Source organism: Herpailurus yagouaroundi, unplaced genomic scaffold (assembly GCF_014898765.1).
Source record: "Herpailurus yagouaroundi ecotype Mexico unplaced genomic scaffold, PumYag 140, whole genome shotgun sequence".
In the NCBI taxonomy this organism is placed as follows: domain Eukaryota; kingdom Metazoa; phylum Chordata; class Mammalia; order Carnivora; family Felidae; genus Herpailurus; species Herpailurus yagouaroundi.
Genome location: NW_024412395.1, coordinates 64,948,759 through 64,973,649, shown reverse-complemented (window position 1 = coordinate 64,973,649; position 24,891 = coordinate 64,948,759). Strand labels below are relative to the sequence as shown.

Below are 24,891 nucleotides of genomic sequence, written 5' to 3'. Positions count from 1 at the left end.
GTGTGGTCATGCTCATTCTCTCATTTATTGTCCCTAACAATGCATATTTGAGTTAATTGAGCCTTCGCATATTTTACCCAAGGCTGGTAATGGTAGGGCTAGGATTCATTCCACCAATAACTCCTCCATTTCTCCCTGAATGGGGTGGCCCTTGGAATCACATCTGTATAGCAATGCATCGATTGTGGTCTCTTTGTCTTTTTTAATTCCATTCAGGAAGTATCCATATCACATGTAGGGTTTTCCTACCTGAAAGTTAAGTGCTGGTAATATGGACTTTGTTTCTTGTGGAGGGTTTTTTTTTCTATTGGAAACCAAAGGAATTGCTTTTTTCCTCAGATAGGTTAATGTGTTTTTGTTTTGTTTTGTTTTGTTTTGTTTTGGTTGCAAGTAATAAGTATTAATCCAGGGTTTGTTATGTTTTTCCTTTAAGTTCATTTATATGTAGCAAGGTGAAATATCTCTCAGAATCCCAGGAAAGGGTCTATACATAAGTTGTTGGAAGGATTACTATTATCTGAAAGCTACTCAAAATCAGTCTTGCCATTTCCATACGCTCCTTCACTTGTCACATGGCCACTCACATCTCATTCTTTGTGTATTGTTTTTGTTCTTTTTGCAAACCAGCTTTCTCAACTTTTCAATGTACTTAGCCACAACTCCATTATATTTTCAAGTGTTAGATCTAACCATTGTCAGACAGTAGACAGATTTTTTTTATCTCAACTTTAAGTTCTCAAGAAAAAGATCTGAATTATTTACCTACAAATTTCATTTCTCCTACTTCATTCAAAGTAGCCAAGGTGTGGAATCATGTGGTAGCACCACTGGTAGCAGTCATGAGGGTGAGGCTGTTGCTCAGAAAAGGAAGAATATATTTTTGGAAGACATGCCAAAAGATTTGTCAGTATCCTACGGAGAGGGGTTATGATGATCATAGAGATTTTAAATATTTTCAGCTACTACAACATTGATTCATGCTAAATTAATCAACTAAAACAGTCTATCAGAGTTCATGGCCATTCAGATAGATACCCTGTCTCTAGGCCCTGATCCCTCTGCACATTATCAAAAGTGACTCTTTGGACTTTCAAAATAACAATGCAGACCCAGCCTGAATTTCCTTAGCTTATCTGTGTACAGTATATAGTATCCTAACTACACTAAGAATTTGGAACTAGAAAGGTCTTCATGATAATTTTTGTGAGTTTGATCTTCCAGGAAATCTATGATCAAATAAAACATTCTTTGGCAAAGGATATTAATAACTGGTAAGATATTCTTAAAATATATATACACGTTTCCCAATACACAACGAAACATATATGTAATATATATCTTGTGCTTTTAGATACTTAGGAAAAATCAGAAGAACAACTTTCTCAGATTTACCTCAGAGTTACATGCAGACAGGCATTCCAGAATCTTTTTATAAAATATATGCCACTAACTGTAAAATTAAGTCAATACTATTTCCTGATGGATTTTAATGTTCAAATCAAGTATCAATATGTGAATATTGATATATTATGCATACATACATATATATTATGCTTTATTATGTAAGAAAAAGAATGATATTTCCATCAAAAACTTTCCCTTAACTAGTGTGCAAGTGGACCTGGAAAAAAAAAAAGGCAAGGGCAGGTCATTGAGTTTAGTATGCATTAGTTAGTGATACATGTAAATGAAGGCTAATATACTCCATACAACAGCCTTTTCAAGCATAGTTTTGTTGGCATGAAAGAACAGAAGGAATAAAAACAAAAAAGAAACAAAAGAAACAGCAAAAGAAAACACATCTACCATTGATTCATAAGCCCTCAACACGATCACTTCCCCGTTTGCTTTCTTATGCTAAGTAACTCTAATGTTAATGGAAAGTTAGTGCAAATTCATGGGTTAAAAATGTATCTTTTATGGGGCGCCTGGGTGGCTCAGTCGATTAAGCGTCCGACCAGCTCAGGTCATGATCTCCTGGTTGGTGAGTTCAAGCCCCACACCGGGCTCTGTGCTGACAGCTCAGAGCCTGGAGCCTACTTGGATTGTGTGTCTCCCTCTCTCTATTTGCTCCTTCCCCACTCACACTGTCTCTCTCTCTCTCTCTCTCTCTCTCAAAAATAAACATTAAAAAAAGTTAAAAAAATGTACCTTTTATTAATACCCAAATGATATGTAGATGACATTTGTGAGTGATGAGTCAAAAAGGAAAATATTTATAAATTAGTGATAAGTAAAACTGCTATATCATATCAAGTTAGCTAAATATATGAAGTTGCACTGATAAATGTAAAACATATGAGAAAATTGTACTATTCACTTCGGACATCACTATTTTAAACACATCTTTATATAGAGTGTTGAAAAAATCAATCTTGGATTTACAAATGATAGGGAAATGAAAATAATATTAAAATGAACTATATTATACACATATTAAGTACTTGTTTCACCAGTAAGCATGGATTATTTTTACCATGTTAAATTAGCTGTTTTTCATATTGTAATGGTAGTTCAAATGGGAAGTGGTTTATCTAGAGAATAATGAATAAATTTACTTACATTTAATAAATATCATTAGTTGTTTAAAACACTTAAAAATTAATAAATTTGAAGACATTTAGAGGATCACCACCCGTAGAATATAATTTTAAAATTACTGTCAATTATTAAAAGGCAACTCACTGGTATTTTTTCGTGCTGGTTATTTATTTCAGACTTTACCTTTGGTGCCTTTTTTTGTTTTTAATTGTCTTAAGTCATCAAGTTATCATTCCAGAATGACATTTATAAAAATTATATAACAAAAAATAATAAAAGTATCATATTTAAATAGTTTATACCATTTAAATTATTATAAAAGTACAGAAATACAGATTTTTTTGGACACTTCTTTCTTACCTGCTTGTGAGCATGGTCATATGAATTAATATGATTGTCAAACTCTTGATGCTTATAGTACTGCTTGTCACAGAGTTCACAGTAAAAGTTGGCCTTCAGATCTTCCAGAGCTTTTGCTATGGTGTTCTCCTTCTCAGCATAATCCTAAAAATTAAAATTGCAAGGAAGGCAGCAATTAGTTCTTCCCTAAATTGACTTTGTTCTGACAGTTGTCAACTTTAGCATAATAATTAGAGTTAGAAACAGAATATAACAAAGAAAAATAAAGCAAATGCCAGCAGACTAAGTCAGAAGAAATTATGAGCTGAAGAGCATAAAAGATTAACACAAGAAGCCAAGATAAATGGTGGGAAGAGTAGCAAAAATGTGCAGAAGCAAATCAGACGGAGAAATAGAAGCCCCTTGTTTGAACAATTTCCTGTGCTGTGTTGGCAAAGAAGAAACTAAAAATCATATAGTTATGTTGATTCAACCGCTGACTTCTGGCAATGGCTTAGTTAATATAAAACTTGTACATTCTAAACAACATCTAAAATGTGTCCTGCATGAAGAAGTCCATATTGGTGCACAAATATTCAAGTTTGGTATTTTTGTTTGCTTGTTTCTTTAAATATCTAAATAGTAACATACTCATCCCAAGTAGATTTTATTTGACTAATGTTTTCATCTTGACCCATATCATTTTAAGTCGAACTTTAAAAAATTCTCTAGTCTTTAGAAAATAGGATTCTTTTCTGCAAGTTATTTGCCTAAACTGAAAAGGATTAAACTGTATAAGCAGATTGCTTTCATCATGCTCACAGTAAATAAAGATGGCTATATAATCAAACCACTGAAAAAATGAAAAATGTAGTCAGTTATTAGCTTTCATTTATGAAGCATAAAATAGCAAAATGTTTGTGGTTTTTAGGTTTTCTCAACTCTAAATTTACTTGCTGTTTCACTGAACCTTAAATGTCAATGTTGTTAGACATAAATAAATTTTACATGTTGAAACATTGTTCAAGTCTTTTGCTGAAGTGCTGATATGAAGATCTAAACTTCAGTTCTTGCCAGAGAATATATTATGTTTCTAACTTAAAGACTCTCTCATACTCAACTCCTTTACAATTCAAATTAAGGACATATTCAGGCCTTTTATGTGCTAGTATAAGAAACTAACTGTCTCAGCCAGTGGGATATGGAGATGAAATGACATAGTCCTCTCTATATCAATGGCCATTGTCCTCTTTCTGAATACACAAGCTAAAAAGGACTCACAGTTTGAATGTTTAAATTGCTTCTATAAAATACAAAAGTGGTTTACTAATTGTAATTTAATGAATGACTAATACTTCCCTTACTTTATTGTACTATGTGCACACATCACATATCCAAATTCACCCTACTTTTGTATATTTATCTTCTGAAATACATTATAGTAACTGATAAATATATTTGCCATAGTCTATAAATACATAACTCAGTTTCTCACTATAAAGACAACGATCTATTGTTCTATTAGTTTTATCAACTGCACAGAGGTGGTAAATTGCAAAATCATTCAAATTGTTTATTTATAGTTTATCAATTCAATAATTAATTTACCATTTCTCATCAGGTTTGTGAAATATTTCCTATTACTCTTTTTGATTACTTAAGATTTTTTTTTAAAAAAAAACAGCTAGTTTAAAAACATGAAAATGAGTCATATATAACTAAACTCGTTACTGAAAATTTACAAAACCTTTAAAATAATACATTGTGGATTAGCCAATTTAAATGAAACAAAAATTAAGTACTATGATTTCATGGCTAAAGTGTGTGAAGCAGAGATAAAATTCCAATCAATATGAGTTATATTATAATGGCAATAGATTTTGGCTCAAAGCTGAATTAGCCTTCAAAATAATATTCTTGAACAGCAATTTCTTTGCAAACTAGTTGATTCTCCCCATTAATTATAATTACAGTTAAGCTACTTCATCTCTCAAAATATTTCATTATTTCTTATTATTGTGTAGGTTTATTCTGTTCTGCCTAAGATTGATATTCCCTCAGAGAAGCAATAATTGTTTCTTACTTATTATTTCCACAAAAATTGGAGAATTTTTGACTAAAGTAAACTGAAATTCTCAGGTAAATTGCATTCTTCCAAAATACTAGCCTTAGCCTAAGTTTGAAGAGAAAAACAAATCTGAAAACAATGAAACATTTGAAAAACAATGAAACATTTGAAAACAATGAAACAATGAAAACATTTACTCAGTGCTTGTTTAGGATCAGTCCCGATTAAGAGTGTACATGTATTAACTCCCTTAATCCTGATTAAAATTATAGAGATGTGTATTTTAGACATTTTCTCATTTTATGGTGAAGGTACCAGGAAGTGAAATAATTAGCTCAAGGATATATAGTGAATAAATGTGCAGCCCAGATTTGAACGCAAATAATCTGGTTCATAGAATTTCATTACGTTTAAACTTTTCAGCACATAAAAAAAGTAGAAATGGTACAATAACCTGCACATACCCATCAACTGAATTCAATTATCAACTCAAGGCCAACCTTGTTTCAATGTACCTATCCTATCTCATACCCTTTCCTCTGCCTCAGATAATTTATAAGGAAATGCCCAAGTTCCTATATTACCCGCAAATTTTTTAAAATGTATTTCTAAAACAGGACTTTTTAGAAATATCATCACAAAATCAATATTAGGCCTAAATAAACAGAAACAATGAAGAAACCACAATCATTCCTTACTATCATCAAATACCCAGTCCGTGTGTTCAAACAACTACAATCATCTAATAGTTTAAACTAGTTTGATCAAAACAGATTTCAAGTAAAGCTCATACATTCCCATCATTTAATATATTTTCCAATCTCTTTTATCATAAGTCTTCCTTCCGTTTTTTAATCATTACAATTTATTTCTTAGAAAAACTTTTAAGTGATATTTCACATTTTGAAAATATCTTGAGAACTATAGAAATGTTCAAAGAATATGATAACAAACTCATATGATTTTTACTTAATTAAAATCATTGCTAATATTTTGATATACATTGGTTCTATTATCTATCTATCTACCTGTCTGTCATCTATCTATATATTATCTATCTATCTATCTATCTATCTATCTATCTATCTATCTATCATTTATCTTCCTCTAAGACATTAAAAGAAATATAGCAAAGTGGAATGGGGCACCTGGGTAGCTCAGTTGGTTAAGTGGCCGACTCTTGATTCCGGCCCAGGTCATGATGATGATTTATGGGTTTGAGCCCCACACTGGACTCTCTGCTGTCAGCATGGAGCCCACTTTGGATCATCTGTCCCCCTTTCGCTCTGCTCCTTCCCCTTGTGCACCCTCTCTTTCTTTCTTTCTTTCTCTCCCTGTCTCAAAAATGAATAAATATTAAAAAAAAAAAAAGAGGGGCGCCTGGGTGGCGCAGTCGGTTAAGCGTCCGACTTCAGCCAGGTCAGGATCTCGCGGTCTGTGAGTTCGAGCCCCGCGTCGGGCTCTGGGCTGATGGCTCAGGGCCTGGAGCCTGTTTCCGATTCTGTGTCTCCCTCTCTCTCTGCCCCTCCCCCGTTCATGCTCTGTCTCTCTCTGTCCCAAAAATAAATAAAAACGTTGAAAAAAAAATTAAAAAAAAATATACAAAACTGAAGGTAAGGTTGCAACAGATTGCACAGTAAGAAATATTTTTGTGCTAGAACTTTCCATTTGAAATGAGCTACACTAGAGTCAGGGTCGTGTTCTAGAAAATGTTAGACAATAGAAGAATCGGTTATTGTATGTGTGTCATAAGGGAAAGGAATCATATGTTTTATCTTTGATTATACATTTTTTCAAATGTATACAAAATCAGCCCTCATTAGGTGACATGCCCAATGCCCCATAACCCTTCTCCTTCATTGTGGGTGATACTGAAAGAGGCATAGACTGAGATTATAAAGCACAGTGACAAATATTCAACACAACCATTCCACTGCAGAAATATGAAACACATTTGACTGAGGTGAAAAAGGAACACAGCTGTTCATATAACCTCAACTTCAAAATTTCCCCTTCCATCTGACAAACCCATTGTATTCAACTACATGTGCAATGTTTGTAATGTCCCACTAAATGTGATGGTAGAGTGAAGAAGGGATAAGTTTCTTGTAGCTAGTCAGGTCATCCAAACCCATTGCATTTTATTTATTTATTTTTATTTTATATTATTATTTTTAATGTTTATTTATTTTTGAGAGAGAGAGAAAGAGTATGAATGGGGGTGGAGCAGAGAGAGTGGAAGACACAAAATCTGAAGCAGGGTCCAGACTCTGAGTTGTCAGCACAGAGCCTGATGTGGGGTTCGGGCCCAGGAACCATGATATCATGACCTGAGTCAAAGTCGGAAGTTTAACTGACTGAGCCACCTAGGCGCCCCAACATTTTAGACCTATCTAAAAAGAGTAAAGGTTGAATCCCTAATTTCAGGAAAGTGGCATATAATTCTAAAGTTATAAAGTTAAGAATCTTTTATTATGCAACATTAGCAATTGCACCTCGCAATACATTTTACAGCTCAGCAAATTGAAACATAGAAGTTAATGGTTTGTCCACAGTCCTGGGGCTACTCCATCCACCATGTATTTAAAAATGAATAGTACTTGGGGCGCATGGGTGCCTCAGTTGGTTGAGCGTCTGACTTTGGCTCAGGTCATGATCTTGCGGTCTGTGAGTTCGAGCCCCGCATCGGGCTCTGTGCTGACAGCTCAGAGCCTGGAGCCTGTTTCAGATTCTGTGTCTCCCTCTCTCTCTGACCCTCCCCCGTTCATGCTCTGTCTCTCTCTGTCTCAAAAATAAATAAACATTAAAAAAAAATTTTTAAAGAAATGAATAGTACTGAAGTGGGACTTTGAAGGGAGAAAAGTTTGTTTTCCAAGATGACACATTTTGTGGTGGCTTCAGCATAACATATGGTGTCAAATAATATTCAACCTCCCTTAAAAAGGCATCGATAATTCAGTGCACTCAAGTAGTTTTCCCTGAGGATGTGAGGCCCATGAGGGAAGGGATTTGTGTTAGTTTTGTTTACTTCTCTATCTCCAGTACTTTTAACAGAACCCGGCATTGGCAGACATTCAACATATATACAAACACTTTTGCACACGTATAGAAAAGCAAACAAAACAGGAACTAGCAGCACTGGATATGTAATATTATTAAAATAATTGTGCTCATGCTTGGGTTTGTGGTATCCAGTTATTTCCAGTTATTTGGGGAATGCTTTCAGAGCTAATACCAAATTATGCTGTATATAAATTATCATTGCTAATAGTAGTTGTAATCATATATTACATCCTAATATTTCTGCTAGGATACTCTTTTTAAAGACGTTAAAATTTTGAAGATACAAATAGATTCAGCACAGTTAATACATAATTATTTTCAATGCCACAAAGGAACATTTGTATGTAATTAACACTTAAAATACCTAGGAAACACACACACTGTCTCTCTCTACTATTACCTCATCAAGAATAAAAGCAGCATGTGATTTGTATCCAGGATAAATTTTATCATAAGTCCTTTTAAAAGAGGAAGCAAAACAACTCTTTGTTAAATTTTAATTGTAATGAAAAAAATTAATCAAAGAGATGGCAAAACTATTCTTTCCTAGAATATCCAGACAGAAGATGTATTATTTGGAAATCCATAGCCCACAATCTGTATTTCCTATACAATAGTGCACATCTTCCAGGTCATGTCTCTTGGTCTAGTCATTACTTAAGTGACTCATTCTGAGTGGTCCAGCAGCTTCACAGAGTACTACCCTGACTGCATTTTGCCCTAGCCTATGTTGAGACATCTTCCTGTCCAGGGGCTTCTCTGACCCATGAGATGAAGTTTGCAGGAAATTACTCACTACTAAAAAAATGCAAAACCCAGGAGTGCTGAGGAATTAATACAATATAGATCCACTCTTGACCATTGTGGAAGGTAAGAACTCCAGGATAAATTATATCTTTTTTTATCTATCAGGCAGTCATTTCTGAGATTCATTTCTATGATCCCACAGAAGGTCCCAGCAAGACAGAGTGCCAGTACCTGTAATAGTACTTGTAAGGCAAACAGTAAGCTTCATATTAGTTTTCTTAGCTTACCTGTTTTATTTTTCTGAAACTTCATTTCTGCCTCCTAAAATAATTTCCCTACTAATTAACTGAATAGAAGCCTTTGTCTTAAGCTTTCCTTTCAAGAAGAAAGTGAAGCTAAGATTATAAGTTTTGTTTTAGTGTTTCCTCTGAATGTCTTGCTTACAAACTACATTACCTAGAATAATTTAAGATGATATCATTCTTCAGTTCAAAACTCTATACCAGTCTCCCATAGTTACTAAAATAAGTATTTTTACAATGACCTACATACAATTCCTACTCTACCTGATTCCTGGCTACATCTCTGCTATCATCTTCTAGCATTCTCTCCCTCACTGTGCTTTAAGCCACACTTATTTCCTTAATGTTTCTGAAACTTTCTCAACCATACACCCACTTCCATACTTAAATTTGGTATTTATTCTCCATGGAGTGTTTCTACAGCAAATGTTAGTATGAAACACTCATTAACTTCCAGTGGATCTCTGCTAAAATGCTATTTCCTTGATGATGAATTACTTTGTCATCCTTCTAGAAGAAAAACATTTTTTATTCTCTGTCTTCTTTCCCTTTTTGTAATTATATATGTTGCAGGTGCACAGCTTTATGATTTAATATCTGTACACACTACAGGGAGATAAGCAAAGTCCAGTTACCATCCATCCCCATACAGTTGACCTCCTTCACTCATTCTGCATACTCCAACCCCCTTCTCCTCTGGTTACCATTAGTCTGTTCTATATACCTGTGAATTTTGTGAATTTATTTTTGCTTTGTATTGTTTGTTCATTTGTTTTAGATTCCACATGAGTGAAATCATATAGTATTTGTCTTTCTCTGAGTTAATTCACTTAGCATAGTACCTTCAAGGTCCATCCATGTTGTCACTAATAGTAGGGTTGTATTTTTTTTATGGTTTTCCCTCTTTTATCTCCCCCTTTAATATGAAGAAGAGAAAGTTTATTCAGGAAGAAAACAGTTATAGAGCACCTCTGGGTATTGGAGTCTGAAAGCTGTATTAACAATAAGGAGAGATTGAGTAGAAAAGAAGGCATGCAGAAAAACTGATGTTAGTCTTTTTCTGATTTAAATCCCTTCCCTATTAGACAGGAGGGCAACCATTTCTGGGTGACAAAAGCTGTGTCACTGTCTCAAAAATATATGCCATTCTCTTCTTAAAGGCTGGGTTCTATTATTTCAAGTGCTGAAAAATGGATAACAAGATAATTTTGAAGCATATAGAATGGACAACTAAAAGTTGAGTCAGAAAGTTACAATTTTATCAAAAGTCAGAGATGTATTGAATGGAAATATAATAAAATATATGCATTAAATGTGTTTATTTTTAAACTGTTCCACAGAAATGCAAACTCATCTATACCACCATGGAAGGTGAAGGCTGAGGTAGAATACAGAAAACAACTGAGTATTGAATAGCATATTTCTATGGGCACCTCTGGTGAGCAAAATTGAGTGCAACCTAACAGAAAGGATGAAGAATACCTTATGTCCACATTTATGAGAATTGGAGAAGGTAAAGTTGTTTCTCAAAATTGGTAACTCCTTTCTGAGTTAGTTTCGAAGCAAGAGTATTCACTCATAAGGTTTTACCAATTTTTTTTTCCTGTTGTTTAGCTGACAACAACCATTGGATAATCAGCATAGTTTCTAACCACAGAACCTGTTCATGTAAAAAGAGAATGGATTCCCAAGCTTTAGCTATCAGAGTACACTCTTATTCACCTCAACTGGCTTGCCTCTTTGAAGGCATCTGTTTCTGTTTTCATCCATGGGTCCTAGAGGAAGCTCTATCCTATGACTAGGGATTGTTAGACCCTCTGGTTAATTTAAGCAAGTATTTAGTCTAATTTGAGAATGTAATAGAAAATTGAGTTACACTTTTCCCTTCATGTTGGCAAGATCTGAGGGACAGCATGTTCTAATAATTGGCTGAAATTTAACATTACTCTGCAGTCTCCCTGTGCATAAAGCAAGGCGGTAGGGGATCTCATTTTCAAGGCAAATTACAAAAAAGTATATCAGGTTTTCTGAAGCTGAATGTTAGCTGAGGTGTGTAGAATTCTAGTTCATATTTATGAAACCACATATGGAGATTAATGGTACCAACATGGAAATTGTATATAAATAGATTCTGCAAAGAGTCCAGTGTAGAATATGAATAATAATAATTTAGAGTACTTGTTTCAGCTTAGACATCTCTTAACCTTATAGGCAGCAGCCATTTTCTCTGAAAGGTATTGGAAAGGGGTATAATGATCTGATGCATATCTGTTACTGTCTCAGTTGTAACAGTCACCTAGGGTAAGACAGAACAATTTCTCTAGTAAAATGTCTCACTGGTTATCCTAGCTTGAGGTCTCCCAGAAATAGACAGTGACACAAGGAGCTGAGATTAAGTGGTTTACTTGAGATCTCAGGAAAAACTGGCAGAACAGTGGCAAAATGTAAGAGAGTAGGAATGAAGGAAAGATTTCTGGCTTCAGCTCTGAACATGTACAGAGTTTGGAAGTCATTGCTCCTGTCCTTACGACAAGAACAATCTATGAAAAGTGAAAATAAATTCTTTCTCTCAGAACTGTGAGAGAACTGAGGTCATAGGGTGAAACACCACTTGAAAATCTGGAGAGACAAGCACAAGCACGTCCAGGGATGTAGTGACAAATAGCCGCTTACTTGGATGCGAAATTGCTGGAGCCACAAACTGGTAGGAACTCTCAAATGTTAACTGATGAATTCTATGGCCTGGTTACAGTCTATGAGACAGAAACTCTGGTGGCTGAAATCTTAGAGGGACCCCAAACACTTCTGTAGCTTTTCATGAATTCCACCAGGTTCTCATGAGGATAATCTGAGAAAGTCCCTTGTGTCCCCGAAAGGGATTTGGGAGTTAAAACTATTGTGAAATAAGCCAAGAGTCCTATATATAACTAAAACCCACTCCCAAGGGATAGTGTACTTCCATGTCACAATCAAAGACCTTACTCTAACCAGGAAAAGGAATTTACTTTCTCTATAGTCTTCCTGCCTCATTAAAGTTGTGGAGTCAATATGGTCAACAAGGGTCATGGCTTCAAAAAAGTAGACTAGAGATTTTATAGCCAAAAAATGGAGTAGGGGCTTGGGAGACAGAGAGATACAGGAGTTATACCACAGGGGAAACAAATATGGCAGTCATAGCCCTGATACAGAGACATATTAGAAGCTGAATATTGAAAGGTTATAAAATTCTCCTTCTCCCCACACCTTCCTGACACAGCTACAGGGTTCCAGTATCATAGTGAATTAGAGCTGAAGGAGTTGTACAATACACACTTTCTTTGAGGAGATGTACATAGGGGAACACAAGGCTAAAAAAGCACACGCAGTCAAGGACACTAGGGGACCTCAGTTCCTATTCCCGAATCATGTCCAGCTTTTAACGGAAAGTTACAAAGCATTCTAAAAGGTAAGAAAGAGAAACAGTCTGAAGAGAAAAGATAAATACAAGAACAAAGTTCAGAATTTAGATATTATGTAGATGTTGGTGTTATCAGAGAGGGAATTTAAAACAATTATGATAAATGTGTTAAAGTCTCTAATAAGAAAAGTAGGCAAAATGCAAGAATAGGTGGGTCATGTAAACAAAGAAATGAAAATTTTAAAAAAGAAACATATGAAAATGATATAAATTTTAAAAAAGTTTAACTAAAATGAAGAACGATGTGTCAATTGAATCTTTACCAAACTGAAATGCAGATAGGAATGAAAGAAGGAAGAAAACAGAACAGAACATCCAAGAACTGTAGGATAACATCGAACAGTATAACATATGTGTATTTGGAGTAGCAGAAAAGAGACAATGGAGCAGAAAGAATATTTATGAAGTAAGAATGGCTGAATATTTTTCCAGTGAATAACACATACCAAACTACAGATTTAGGAAGCTCAGAGAACACCAAAAGAATATAAATAACAGTACAACAGCAACAATCACCTAGACATATCATATTTGTCTACATCCCTTAAAAGTATACAACTAGAAGTGAAAAGTATAGTCCTAAAAGTAAAAGAACTAGACTTGGATAAACAAAAACTGAATTCATTGTCAACACATATGACCTGCAAGAAATGTAAAAAGAAGTTCTTCAGAGAGAAAATTATATAGGAAAAGTGTTAGAGGAAAAAAAGATCAAGGTATATCAATTAAAGTATATCTCTATCTATCATCTATCTACCTACCTACCTACCTACCTATGTATACATACATACATGTATATTTTTAATTGATCAAAAAGTTAACTATTTGAAACAATAATACTAAAAATGAATTGGTTGATTATTGCATATAGATAAGTAAAATGAATCACAACAATGTCAAAAAGGCCTGGGGAAAGAATTAGGAATGCTCTGGTAAAAAATACCTGTACTGTATGTGAAATGGTACAGGGTTATATGAAGGTGGACTTAAGATTAATAAATACATATGTTGTAAACTCTAGATAAACCACTAAAAAGTATTAAAAACAAGTGTAATCTATACTCTAAGAGAGATGATGCAGTTAAATTATAAATTGTTCAGTTAGAACCAGAGAAAGTAGAAACAATTCGAGGGGAAAACAAGTAACAAATTCAACAAATTGAAGTAATTACAAAAATGGTAATTATTACAACTATATCAACAATTGCTTTTAATGTGAGTGGTCTAAGTACAAGTAAAAGACATAGATTTTCAGAATAGTTAAAAAAACAAAAAACAGACTAACTATATGTTGCCTACAAGAAACCCATTTTTAATATATAGCCTCAGGTTAAAAGCAGAGAAATGGAAGCCAGTAAAGATTATATTTTGAATGGTTACTACAGAAGCAAAGGAAGCTTGCTTATGCTAGAAACTCTGGAAACCAGTGCAGAATACAAACATCAGAGCTTCTGTAGCCGTGAATCAAGGAAGCTATACCATTTGTCCAATAAATCCCCTTAAGAATTTGTTGATAGCAGTTTCCAGAGGGCATTTACACTTGGAACTTTGGGGCTTCTCATGTCCAAGAATGGAGTGGTCTCTGGTGCCTGGCAAAAGTTCTCAGGAAAAGAATTCATGTGCTAGCAGTCAGAAGCCAGGACTGTGTGCATGAAAATGATAACTGTTGACAGATTATGGATGAGGCACAAAGAACATATATATGTATTTCACTACTGTAAGTTCTAAGCAGTCAGGATCTTTAATTGCTTTGTTCATTGCCATATCCCCAATGCCTAAAAGACTATTAGAACAAACAAGTGTTTAAAAAAATACTTGTTATATAAATGAATTAATAAAATGTAGCTATATTTTTAGAGGTTTTACATATCATTTGTTATTTCCAATCTTGAACCATGTTTTTGTGATATGCACTATTTAGTTGGGTGGAAAAACATTTGAAGTACCCCAAGTGCACACTTTTTTTTTCTACTGAGACTTAGAGGTTTAATACTTATAATCCTTGCTAAGAATCTGTGCTAAATTTAAAGCATATCATACAGTAATATCCTAAAGAATTATTTTAAATATTCTAATATAAATCAACACTGGCAATTCTACATGAAGTTATGGTTTAGTTTGCAATGGTAAGAATAAATGATTTACCCAGATGTACAAATATCTGCCCATTATGATCAGCAAAAACCATGTTCATCATAAAGTGTAAAACATAAATCTATTCACAGAATTAAAATTAAAATAATAAAAATGATAAAAACCACAAATCCATTCATTCAGCAATTATTTATGGAGCGACTGTGGGTATTATCTACACTCAGAGACACTAATATGTATAAAATAATCTCTTTTATATTAATATCATTATGTTGTAGATGCAAAAGAAAGACATCTTTTGCTCATTATGCTATATATAAAGGTTATAATAATTTAGATCCCTAAAGAAGACTATGATGGTCACACAATGGTGAGAAAAATGCTTCCAGTTGAGGGAATCAGTGCAGTCTTTCAATATAATGCTTAATTCATTCAAAACTCAATAGGTGTCAGCAGGTAAAAGAAGGGAGCAGTGGATTTTATACTCCAGGAAAATTAATTATATATAGAACCATGTAATATTACACTTTCAAAAAAGATCACAAGTCTTGTGGTATAGCTGGATAATTTGGTGTATGCTGTGGAATAAGGTGAGGGACTGTTATTGGTGGCAATTGTAGAAAGGGAAGGCCAAGGTCAGATTATGAAGATATTTCTATGTATAATAAGGATTCTGAATGTTTATAAAAGCTGATGGGGGAGGGCGCCCTGGGTGGCTCAGTCAATTAATTGCCCAACTCTGGATTTTGACTCAGGTTATGATCCCATGGTTCCTGAGATAGAGCTTAATCTCAGTAAAGAGTATTAAGCAAGGACTTCAGCTGATCGGGTTTGCATTGAAAAAACAAATATGACCACAAGGTAGAGAATGAAATAGAAATGGAACTAAGACTGGAAGCAAAGAGACTAGTTAGGATCATATTTTTCAGGTAAAATAAGCAAAGTCCTTAATAAAAAAGAGCAGCAACCAGTGCATAGATAATAGGAAGGCATGGAAGATTTGAAACGGTGCCACAAGAAGTTGTGAATGACAAAATGAAGGATACAAAGAGCAGTTCCAGTTGAGTGATGGGGACAGAGGCCAAACTGTTCCACAATGATGAGTGGCTGGAAAGTAAGAAGGTGCATATTCTGAGTATCTTCCTTTTAAAGTCAAAAATATTAGCTACTCATTTCTAGGGTTCCTGTTCTGTTGAATATGTGGAAGTGTTCTTGAGCTTTTTAAGAAGATAAATTTTCTAGAGATTAGATATAAGTTATTTAATATTTTCTGACTGTTGAATTTAATTTCACTTAATTATAATGTCCTATACAATAGTTCTTATTCTTTGTTTTTACTGTTAGATATTATAACATAGCATAATACAATGAATTAAAAGTTTATAACTATTTTATTATTACATAATAAAAAAATTTAAAAGATATAAAACCATTTCAAAAGTCAAAGTACTCTGAAGCTTGTTATACCTATTCAGTAAAGTTATTTTCTCTCAAAAGAAGGAGCTTGTCATTCTCCCTCTAATAACTTGATCTGGGATGGTCCATGACTAAATTAAATAAGGACTACTTGGAGGCCAAGATGGTATTATGGATTCTTTTGGATTAGATAAGAAATTCGCATATTTTCAATGCTACACTGTAGGAATATCTAAGAAGTGTTGCATATTTGTTAGAAGATACAGTACTCATGGGACGCCTGGGTGGCTCAGTTGGTTGAGCACCTACTTCGGCTCAGGACATAATCTCATGGTTCACGAGTGCGAGCCCCGGCTTGGGCTCTGTGCAGACAGCTCAGAGCCTGAAGCCTGCTTCAGATTCTGTGTCTCCCTCCCCTTTGGTCCTTCCCCAGATCTTGCTCTATCTCTCAAAAATAAATAAAAACTTTAAAAAAAAGCAGATACATTACTCAAAAAGATGACCATAAAAAGAGGTAAGAGAATCTGAGAGAGAGAGAGAGAGAGAGAATGATAGAGATTTCAAAAAAAAAAAAAAGGAAAAGATGACATTGATTCTTAATATTAGACTAGTTCTACTACATCCTAAAGTCATACGTTTCTTTTGTTTTCTTTCTTTTCTTTCCTTTTTTCTTTTTTAAATTTCCTGACTACAAAATGAAATTGTCTTGCTGAGAACAAAATAAAGTGAAATAATAGTCCTCAAAACTTTTAGCTTTATGCATTTTTAGAAAATATTTTCTGAAAAAGCAAGCATGACATTGTAGGTGTCACATCATAGGAGCTCCACAGATGCCTTGCAAAACTCATAATACAACCATGGCTTCCATAATAAGAGGAACAATATATGGAGACCTGCTGTCCATCCCATTAGTGCCTGCTGGATCTGCCCCTGTGGTTAATTCTGCTTTGTCTTGAACTCCAAATGGGAGTGATAGTCTGTGCATTTGATACATTGTTAGCACAGCAGGGAAAGCCCATTTGGAAATAATCATATGTTTCAGGTATCCAAAGAAAAAGGATATTTTGCAAAGAGAAGCATTTTAACTTGAAAAACTTCAAACTAAAATTTGGGTGCAGAAGACATAATAAGAAGGGAAGGACATTAACATTTATTATTGCTGCAAATGAGCAGTTGGCTCAAATTATCTCAGCCCTGGTGATATTAATCCGATGTGAACATTATCAGCCCCATTTTACATAAGATGAAAACAAGAGTAAAGGGTAGTGATAACAGCCCTGGGATCTTGTACCAAGCAATGGTGAGTCTGACTTTTAGTTGCTTTTGCTGAGTTACCTGCTAACCCTTCATCTATGCCTGACTCTGTTCTATATCAGTAGGAATCACTAGTGGCCTAAGAGAATTCATACAGCAGGGGTTCCTGAGTGGCTGAGTTGGTTAAGCATCTGATTCTTGAACCACCTCAGGTATGATCTCATAGTTGGTGAGATTGAGCCCCACGTTGGGCTCTGTGCTGATGAAGTGCCCCCACCCCAACACTTGCTTTCTCTCTCTCTCTTAGAATAAATAAACTTAAAAAAAAATAATTAATGCAGCAAAAAGGTAAATGTGAAACACAGATTTTAAGAGAAATAAACTGTTTCAACATAAAGTAACTTTTGTTAAAATATAATTAAAAAAAACTTGAACACATGATAATGAAAACTTTGAAACCTGTCTTTTAATTTAAATGTATGACTGCTGGTTGGTCAGCATATTTTAGGAAGATGTCATTTTATTTTTTTAATTTTTTTAATGTTTATTATTTTTGAGACAGAGAGAGACAGAGCATGAATGGGGGAGGGTCAGAGAGAGAAGGAGACACAGAATCCGAAGCAGGTTCCAGGCTCTGAGCTGTCGGCACAGAGCCCTATGCGGGGCTTGAACTCACGGACCCTGAGATCATGCCCTGAGCCGAAGTTGGATGCTTAACTGACAGAGCCACGCAGGCGCCCCAGGAAGATATCATTTTAAATACTAATGTTTATATAAGCCTCAACAAACGTTACAACAAAACTAAACCAAGGTTAAGGACTAGATCGGTGATTTTTGTTAATTTTTAATTGAAGTATCAATGTTGACATATAGTATCAATGATGTACTTTTACCTAACAATTGTTAAGTTGTTAAAATCCATTAAAAATACAAACGGTCATGGTATTAATTAGGTAATGGAAACAGTATGATGAATTAAAAACATTTATAAAATTTAGCTGTAATTAAACACAAATCAAAGTGTAGTAAGAAAATATTTTAAAATATGGAATTAAAATTCTGTTTAGTAAAAGAACAGTGTTTACTGAGAAGATACTTTGATAGATTCTCTCGGGTGAAAGCAGACGAGTCTTCTATCACCACTCCTTTCCATTGCGTTCCTAGAATGGGCTAGAGGGAAGAAAAGTAAGAAAATGCTTTACCTGAAGAAGCTGAGAGATTTCATATTTCTATGGCTCTTGGAAAGAAACATTCAGAGATAAATGGAAAAACAAGCAAACAACATAAAAGATAGGGTAGTAATTCCACCCAGATGATTAGGTGACAGGCTTCAAAGGGAAAACAGAGAGAGAAAAAATCTGTACAAAAGGGAAAAACTCATATTGCATTTTCAGTTGTTCACTTGCAGCATTATGGCAAAGCTCTTCTCAATTTCCTCTAATCTTTAATACAATTCAGATAGAGACATGGTCTAGAAATGATTCTATTACAAGGGTAAAGTAAAAGAGTAGATAACTATGATGTATGCTGGAATAGACAGAAGGTCAGAAAAGAGAGCAGTGTTAGGCAAAAAGTTAAAAATGATAATTAAGAAGGCAGGAAGCAAAATAAGACATAACCAGGAGAAATAAATTTTCCTTGAAGACAATGGTTTATGAGATGGTGTGTGTGTGTGTGTGTGTGTGTGTGTGTGTGTGTGTGTGTTATGAAGGGGGAATTGGTTGCTAGATTTCCTGCTATGTAGGAAGGGTAAGTAAAGGTTTTTTGTTTTGTTGTTGTTGTTGTTGTTGTTATTTTTGTTTTGCTAAAAGAAATAAATCTTCTGTGACACGAGAGGACTTAGAGGACACGCAGAATTTGACACCTTAATTAGAAATGATGTTTCTAATTTTCTAACTAAGAGTATCAATTTCAATTCAGTTTTAAATGTTATTTCCTGAGATTTGCAAACAAAAAGTTTGATTTTAAGTTAATTTATGCAGAGAATAAGAGGAAAATAGTTGAAACCTGAGTGTCACTTACTCTTTTCAATTTCTTATGACCTAGCTTAATTCATAGATTAGGCAAATAAGTTTAAATAGATTTATGCAGAGAGTACATCCTAACATTCAAAGGCTCAAACCAGAGTGTTTTAGCAACTGCACAGGCAGACCCAGAGATGAGTTCCTGGGACTCTCAATCTGGTGAAGGGGTTGGTCAGGATTCCTCACATGTTTTTTTTCTTTCAACAAATAACTCAGGTCAGATAATTTTTCTTAAAGATTTTTTTGTTGTTGTTGAAAACTGGGAAAGGATAATTATTCCAAGATGGAAAAACTTCAAAATTCTCCAACTTTCATGAGTAAACTTTTTACTTCTTATATGTTTTGCTCTAGAATTATTTGCATGTATTGAACATCCTATGCTAGAATACATACGACTCATTGATATCATGAATTCATTTTCCAGGACATTAGATACTACTACATGATATTTAAAGTATGTATTCAATTCTAGGTACAGTGTTCTTTCTTTTGGTATGGCAAAAAATTATCCTAGATGTCGTAATTTTTAGCAACATAAATCAACCTATTTCTAGCTTCTCTGTTCTGCAAAACAGTTATAAGTCAGCTATCAGTATTCTTTTGATAAAGAAATATGATAATTGTAGATACAGATTAATATTTTACTTCAGAAAATACATTTTAAATCAATAATAATATTTTAAATATGGATATATGTAACTTAGCAGAGGGGCCCAGATTTTAAATTATACATGTGTCACTAAAAATTAATTTTAAAGTAATGACATTATACCACAATTTAATAAATTACTATGAGCTATTAAAATGATGATGTGTATTTATTTATTGGCACGTACAGATGTAGCATGAATTTATTTATTGAAATTACAAGCATATATGCATAGGTGCCCATAGCAATTTGTTTATAGCATTTATGCGTTTTGTTGAGGCAATTTAAGTTACATTTACAATTTTCTTTGTCTTTAAAATTTTTTTTTCAACGTTTATTTATTTTTGGGACAGAGAGAGACAGAGCATGAACGGGGGAGGGGCAGAGAGAGAGGGAGACACAGAATCAGAAGCAGGCTCCAGGCTCTGAGCCATCAGCCCAGAGCCTGATGCGGGGCTCGAACTCACTGACCGCGAGATCGTGACCTGGCTGAAGTCGGACGCTTAACCGACTGTGCCACCCAGGTGCCCCATCTTTGTGTTTTAAAATACTATTTAAATTATTCAGCAAACATATATACTTTAAAAATATGAGAACACTAGTTTGGATAATAAAATGAGACTAATATGATACTTCAGTGATTGATTCTCTTAACGCTATAAGGACTGAGGAAGGAAATGATCATGAAACACTTAATCTTTTAGTCTAAGTAGATTCATCACATCACTGCATAAAATTTTGTACTCTAGCCTTTTAATATAGGAAACAAACTATGAAAACAATGTTTACTATATATTCAATTTCTAGGAAATATAATATGCATGCATTTTAGGAAAAAATAGTAAACTGCCTAGTCAATATTGAAACTTTTCTATAATGGAAACAATGCTTTTGTTTTACATTTTTAAAAAAATCCCAGACTGCTAGTGTTTATAGCTGTATTTTGATAAAGGTGTCTATAGGGTTTATATTTATGCTAGGACAAACAATTTAAATAAATTTGGCATACACAGAAACAATATCAAATGTTACAAATTACATTTAGGGGCACCTGGGTGGCTCAGTCAGTTAAGCATCTGACTCTTGATTTTGGCTCAGGTCATGATCTCACAATTTGTGGGGTCAAGCCCTGCGTTGGGCTCCACATTGATGGAGTGGAGCCTGGTTGGTATTCTCCCTCTTTCTCTCTCTCTCTCTGCCCTTTCCCCACTGTGTTGCTCTCTCTCTCTCTCTCCTTCTTTCTCAAAATAAGTAAATAAACTTAAAAAAATGTTACAAATTGCATTTAATGAGCATATGAACTTCTAATGTCTTACATACTCTAAGATGTTCTATCCTGTGATATGACTTTCTTGAAGAAAAAAAAATCTATTTGCAGAATAGAGAAACTTCCTGGAAATTTCTGTAGAATAAATGATAACTACTAATAACAGTGAATATATAACACTGCATGCCAGATTCACTTCAGAGCACTTCACGTATGAATTATCATGTAATTCTCATAACAGCTTCATGGGGTTGGTCCTGTTATCACTGCCAATTTATAGATGAGGGCCCTGGGGCAGAGTTAAATTTTTTTATATGTTTATTTATATTTGAGAGAGAGAGACAGAGTGTGAGCAGGGAGGGACAGAGAGAGAGGAAGACACAGAATCCGAAGCAGGCTCCAGGATCTGAGCTGTCAGCACAGAGCCCATTATGGGGTTTGAATTCATGAACTGTGAGATCATGACCTGAGCTGAAGCTGGACGCTTAACTGACTGAGCCACCCAGGTGCCCCAGAGTTTAAATAACCCCCCCAATGTTACACAGAAACTTGCCCAAGGTCATGCATCTGGATTTGAACATAGGCAGTCTGGCTCCAATCGCTAGAATGATGAAAGCTGACGCCAATGAGTTAGAATAACAAAAATCATCACCATTCATGATTTCCCACACTACCGTGCTCTAGAGCTAAAAATGAAATCGTAAGGACAATAATAAGTATTTTTCTGTGTTAAACTCTTACCTGTTATTTTAGTAGCCCTGACTCCCTGCAAACGTCTACCATGGAGAATCTCATGTGTGCTCATACATGCTCTCTTTCTCAGCTCTCAGGTCCCACCTCCAGAAATGTCTACTGTCAGGGCTCTTCTGCCCACCAAATTGTATGAGCAGCTTTTTTCTGCTCTTCCTCCTGGAATATGCTTCCATCGACCTTGGCTATCACCCTAAGGCTAATAACTCCAGTCATGAGTAAAGCCACTATGGAGGCCTGTGCTGATATGGATGAGAGCAAAGCCAGGTGTACCAGGCACTCCATCAATGCGTAAATGCTTTTACATCTTATCAAGTATGCTCAGTGAGCTTTCTTATGCAGCTTTTTAAAAAAATGCGGAGATGACATTCAAAGAAAATTAAGTACTTAAAAGTAAATACTGAATGAAAAGCACAGAACATAAAATTTTTCTTTAGCCATTTTGTTTTTCTAATTTACAACCTTTTAGAACATTAAATCTTTCTGTAGAAACTCGCTATCATTCTCCCCAATGCCCCCATCTTTAGGGACCCATCACTACTAGGATTATAGCTTGTATCACTGAGCGCCACAAATGATTTTAACTTCCTCTTTTTAAATGCCAAGACATAACAGACTGAAAATTCAGAGAAGTCTGAAAAACATATGAGAGATGTAGGGTAAATACTGTTTATAAGAGAAAATAAACTAGCACATCTGCTGTAGCCATAAAAAACAATACAAGAAGTCAAACTAAAACCAGAGAATATGTTATAATTGGGGGACTAAAGTGGGTAATTGTTTTACCTCAGAGGCTATATTATTCAGGACACAGAGATGACCAGCCAGTTCTGTGATTGACTTGCTCTTCACCAAGCATTATGCTAGATTCTAGGTTAACAAAACATAAGCAGTATTCCTAGAATTGAGCAACATAAGAGCTAGTGAGATAGTAATGTAAATAGATGTTGTCAACCTAGTAATGTAAGTGCTGTGGTAAAGATTTCCCAAGATTCTCTGAGACACTTAAGGGTCAAGGGAAGCTTCTGAAGGGACAACCAAACTGAGCTATGAAGAATCAGTGGTGCCTAGGTGGCTCAGTCAGTGGAGAGTCCGATGCTTGGTTTTGGTTCAGGTCATGATCTCATTATTTGTGGGTTTGAGACCTGAGTCTGGCTCTGTGCTCACAGTGTGGAGCCTGCTTGGGATTCTCTCTCTCCCTTCCTCTTTCTGCCCCGCCCCTCCTTCTCTCTCTCTCCCTCTCAAAATATATAAACTTAATTAAAAAAAAAAAAAAGAATTAGTAGTAATTATCCAAGAAAAGAAATTTCTGGCCAGGTTTCTAGCAAGGAGAGATACCATGTATATAGTCACAGAAGCTTGAAAAAATCTTGATGAGGTCAGAGAACCAAAGCTGTGTGGTATTATTAAGGTTTAAGGTATTAAGTACATTGTGTGAGAGATAAAGATGGAGAGATCACAAAGTATATGTCACACCAAAGAGTTTGCAGTTTTTAGATTAGTTATTACAACTAACAAAAAGAGAATGGAGATAGGAAGGTTTGCTAAAACCCTTTAAAGGGGTGCCTGGGTGGCTCAGTCAGTTAAATGCCTGACTTCAGCTCGCTGTTCATGAGTTCTAGTCAAGCCTAGAGCCTGCTTTGGATTCTGTGTCTCCCTCTCTCTGCCTCTCCCCGGCTCGTGCTCTATCTCCCTCTCTCTCAAAAATAAGTAAACATTAAAAAAAAAACAGTTTTAAAATTTCTCAAATAAGAGATGTTGAGAGTCTGTATCATAAGACCTACATGTAAAAAAAAAAAGTTCAGGTTCTAATCAAAAGTCACATTGATTATAGTAACACGATTCTATGATATATTTATATTTAAATAATTTATAAAGAATGAGTTTATAAAATCTTACTTTGAGGACTCTGCTTTAAGAGTTCCATAGAATTAATGCCTATAATCACTTAATTTAATTATATAGCCTCATTATATAATTCAACTCACTTATTACTTTTATCTCTACATCCTAGCTGTCACGAGTTATCTCCAGTGTCTGTAACCCTGCAGGAGCCAAATCCCTCAGGTTTGTGAACACAGATAGATTTCAGGCCTGATTGGCTGTCCCTGCTTAGGAACCTCCTTGTTCTCAGGAACAGAAATCCATGAAGAACAGAGTCTGACACACTGTCATTCATTGTCCATCCCTGGTTTCTTTCCTCAGGAGACACCCCACTATTATCAATGTAATTTTAAATGGCAGCAGCAGCAGCATACGAAGTGCCAAGATAGGTGTTTCCGATAAATCCTTACAATAACCCTCAAGATAGGTATTATAAGCCCTAATTTATAGGTTAGGGAAAAGAGGCATAAAGAGCCTAAGGAGTTTTTGTAAATTTCAGAAGTAATAAGAGACAGGATTTAAATTCACACCTGTTTGCTTCAGCTTTGAAGCCGTGACCAATAATTTAGATTTCTGAAGTTATGCAGTCCCACTTAACACCAAAAACAACTGAATACAATGTGCCAGGCATAGAACTAGGTTCTAGGAATGCAAACATGAAAACCAAATTATTCCTCAACAAAGTAATAGGATAGGAGAAACCTGGGAGATGGTTATATTGCCATGTTGTAAGTATACTAAGAACACAAATGAGAGGCAAATAATTCACTTAATTCAAACAGGAAAAGAAAATCATGGAAAGACAAAAAGCAGATGGCATCAAGTGGAACTCTAAAGAATGAAAAGACTCCAGGTGAGAACATTTATCGGAAGGAAGAGCAAGGATGAAAACACAAGTTGAAGGTTCATGGAGTCTTCTGGGAACAACTTGTCTGGTGTTGCCTAAGAGTTTGTGAAATATTCAGAAAATAAAATTGGGAAGGGATCCTGACCTGAGGCTAGGAAAGCTTATACATCATGATAATACATGAGATCT

General features: G+C 34.9%; 1 protein-coding gene across 1 annotated transcript in view; it reads right to left on the bottom strand.

Moving 5' to 3' along the window:
• The window catches only part of ZNF804A (zinc finger protein 804A), a 288,577-nt gene that overhangs the window by 61,157 nt on the left and 202,529 nt on the right, over positions 1-24,891 (bottom strand). Inside the window, exon 2 of the mRNA XM_040475589.1 lies at positions 2,902-3,045. Within this exon, the coding sequence (XP_040331523.1) occupies positions 2,902-3,045 (144 nt within the window). The remainder of the gene's footprint in view (positions 1-2,901; positions 3,046-24,891) is intronic.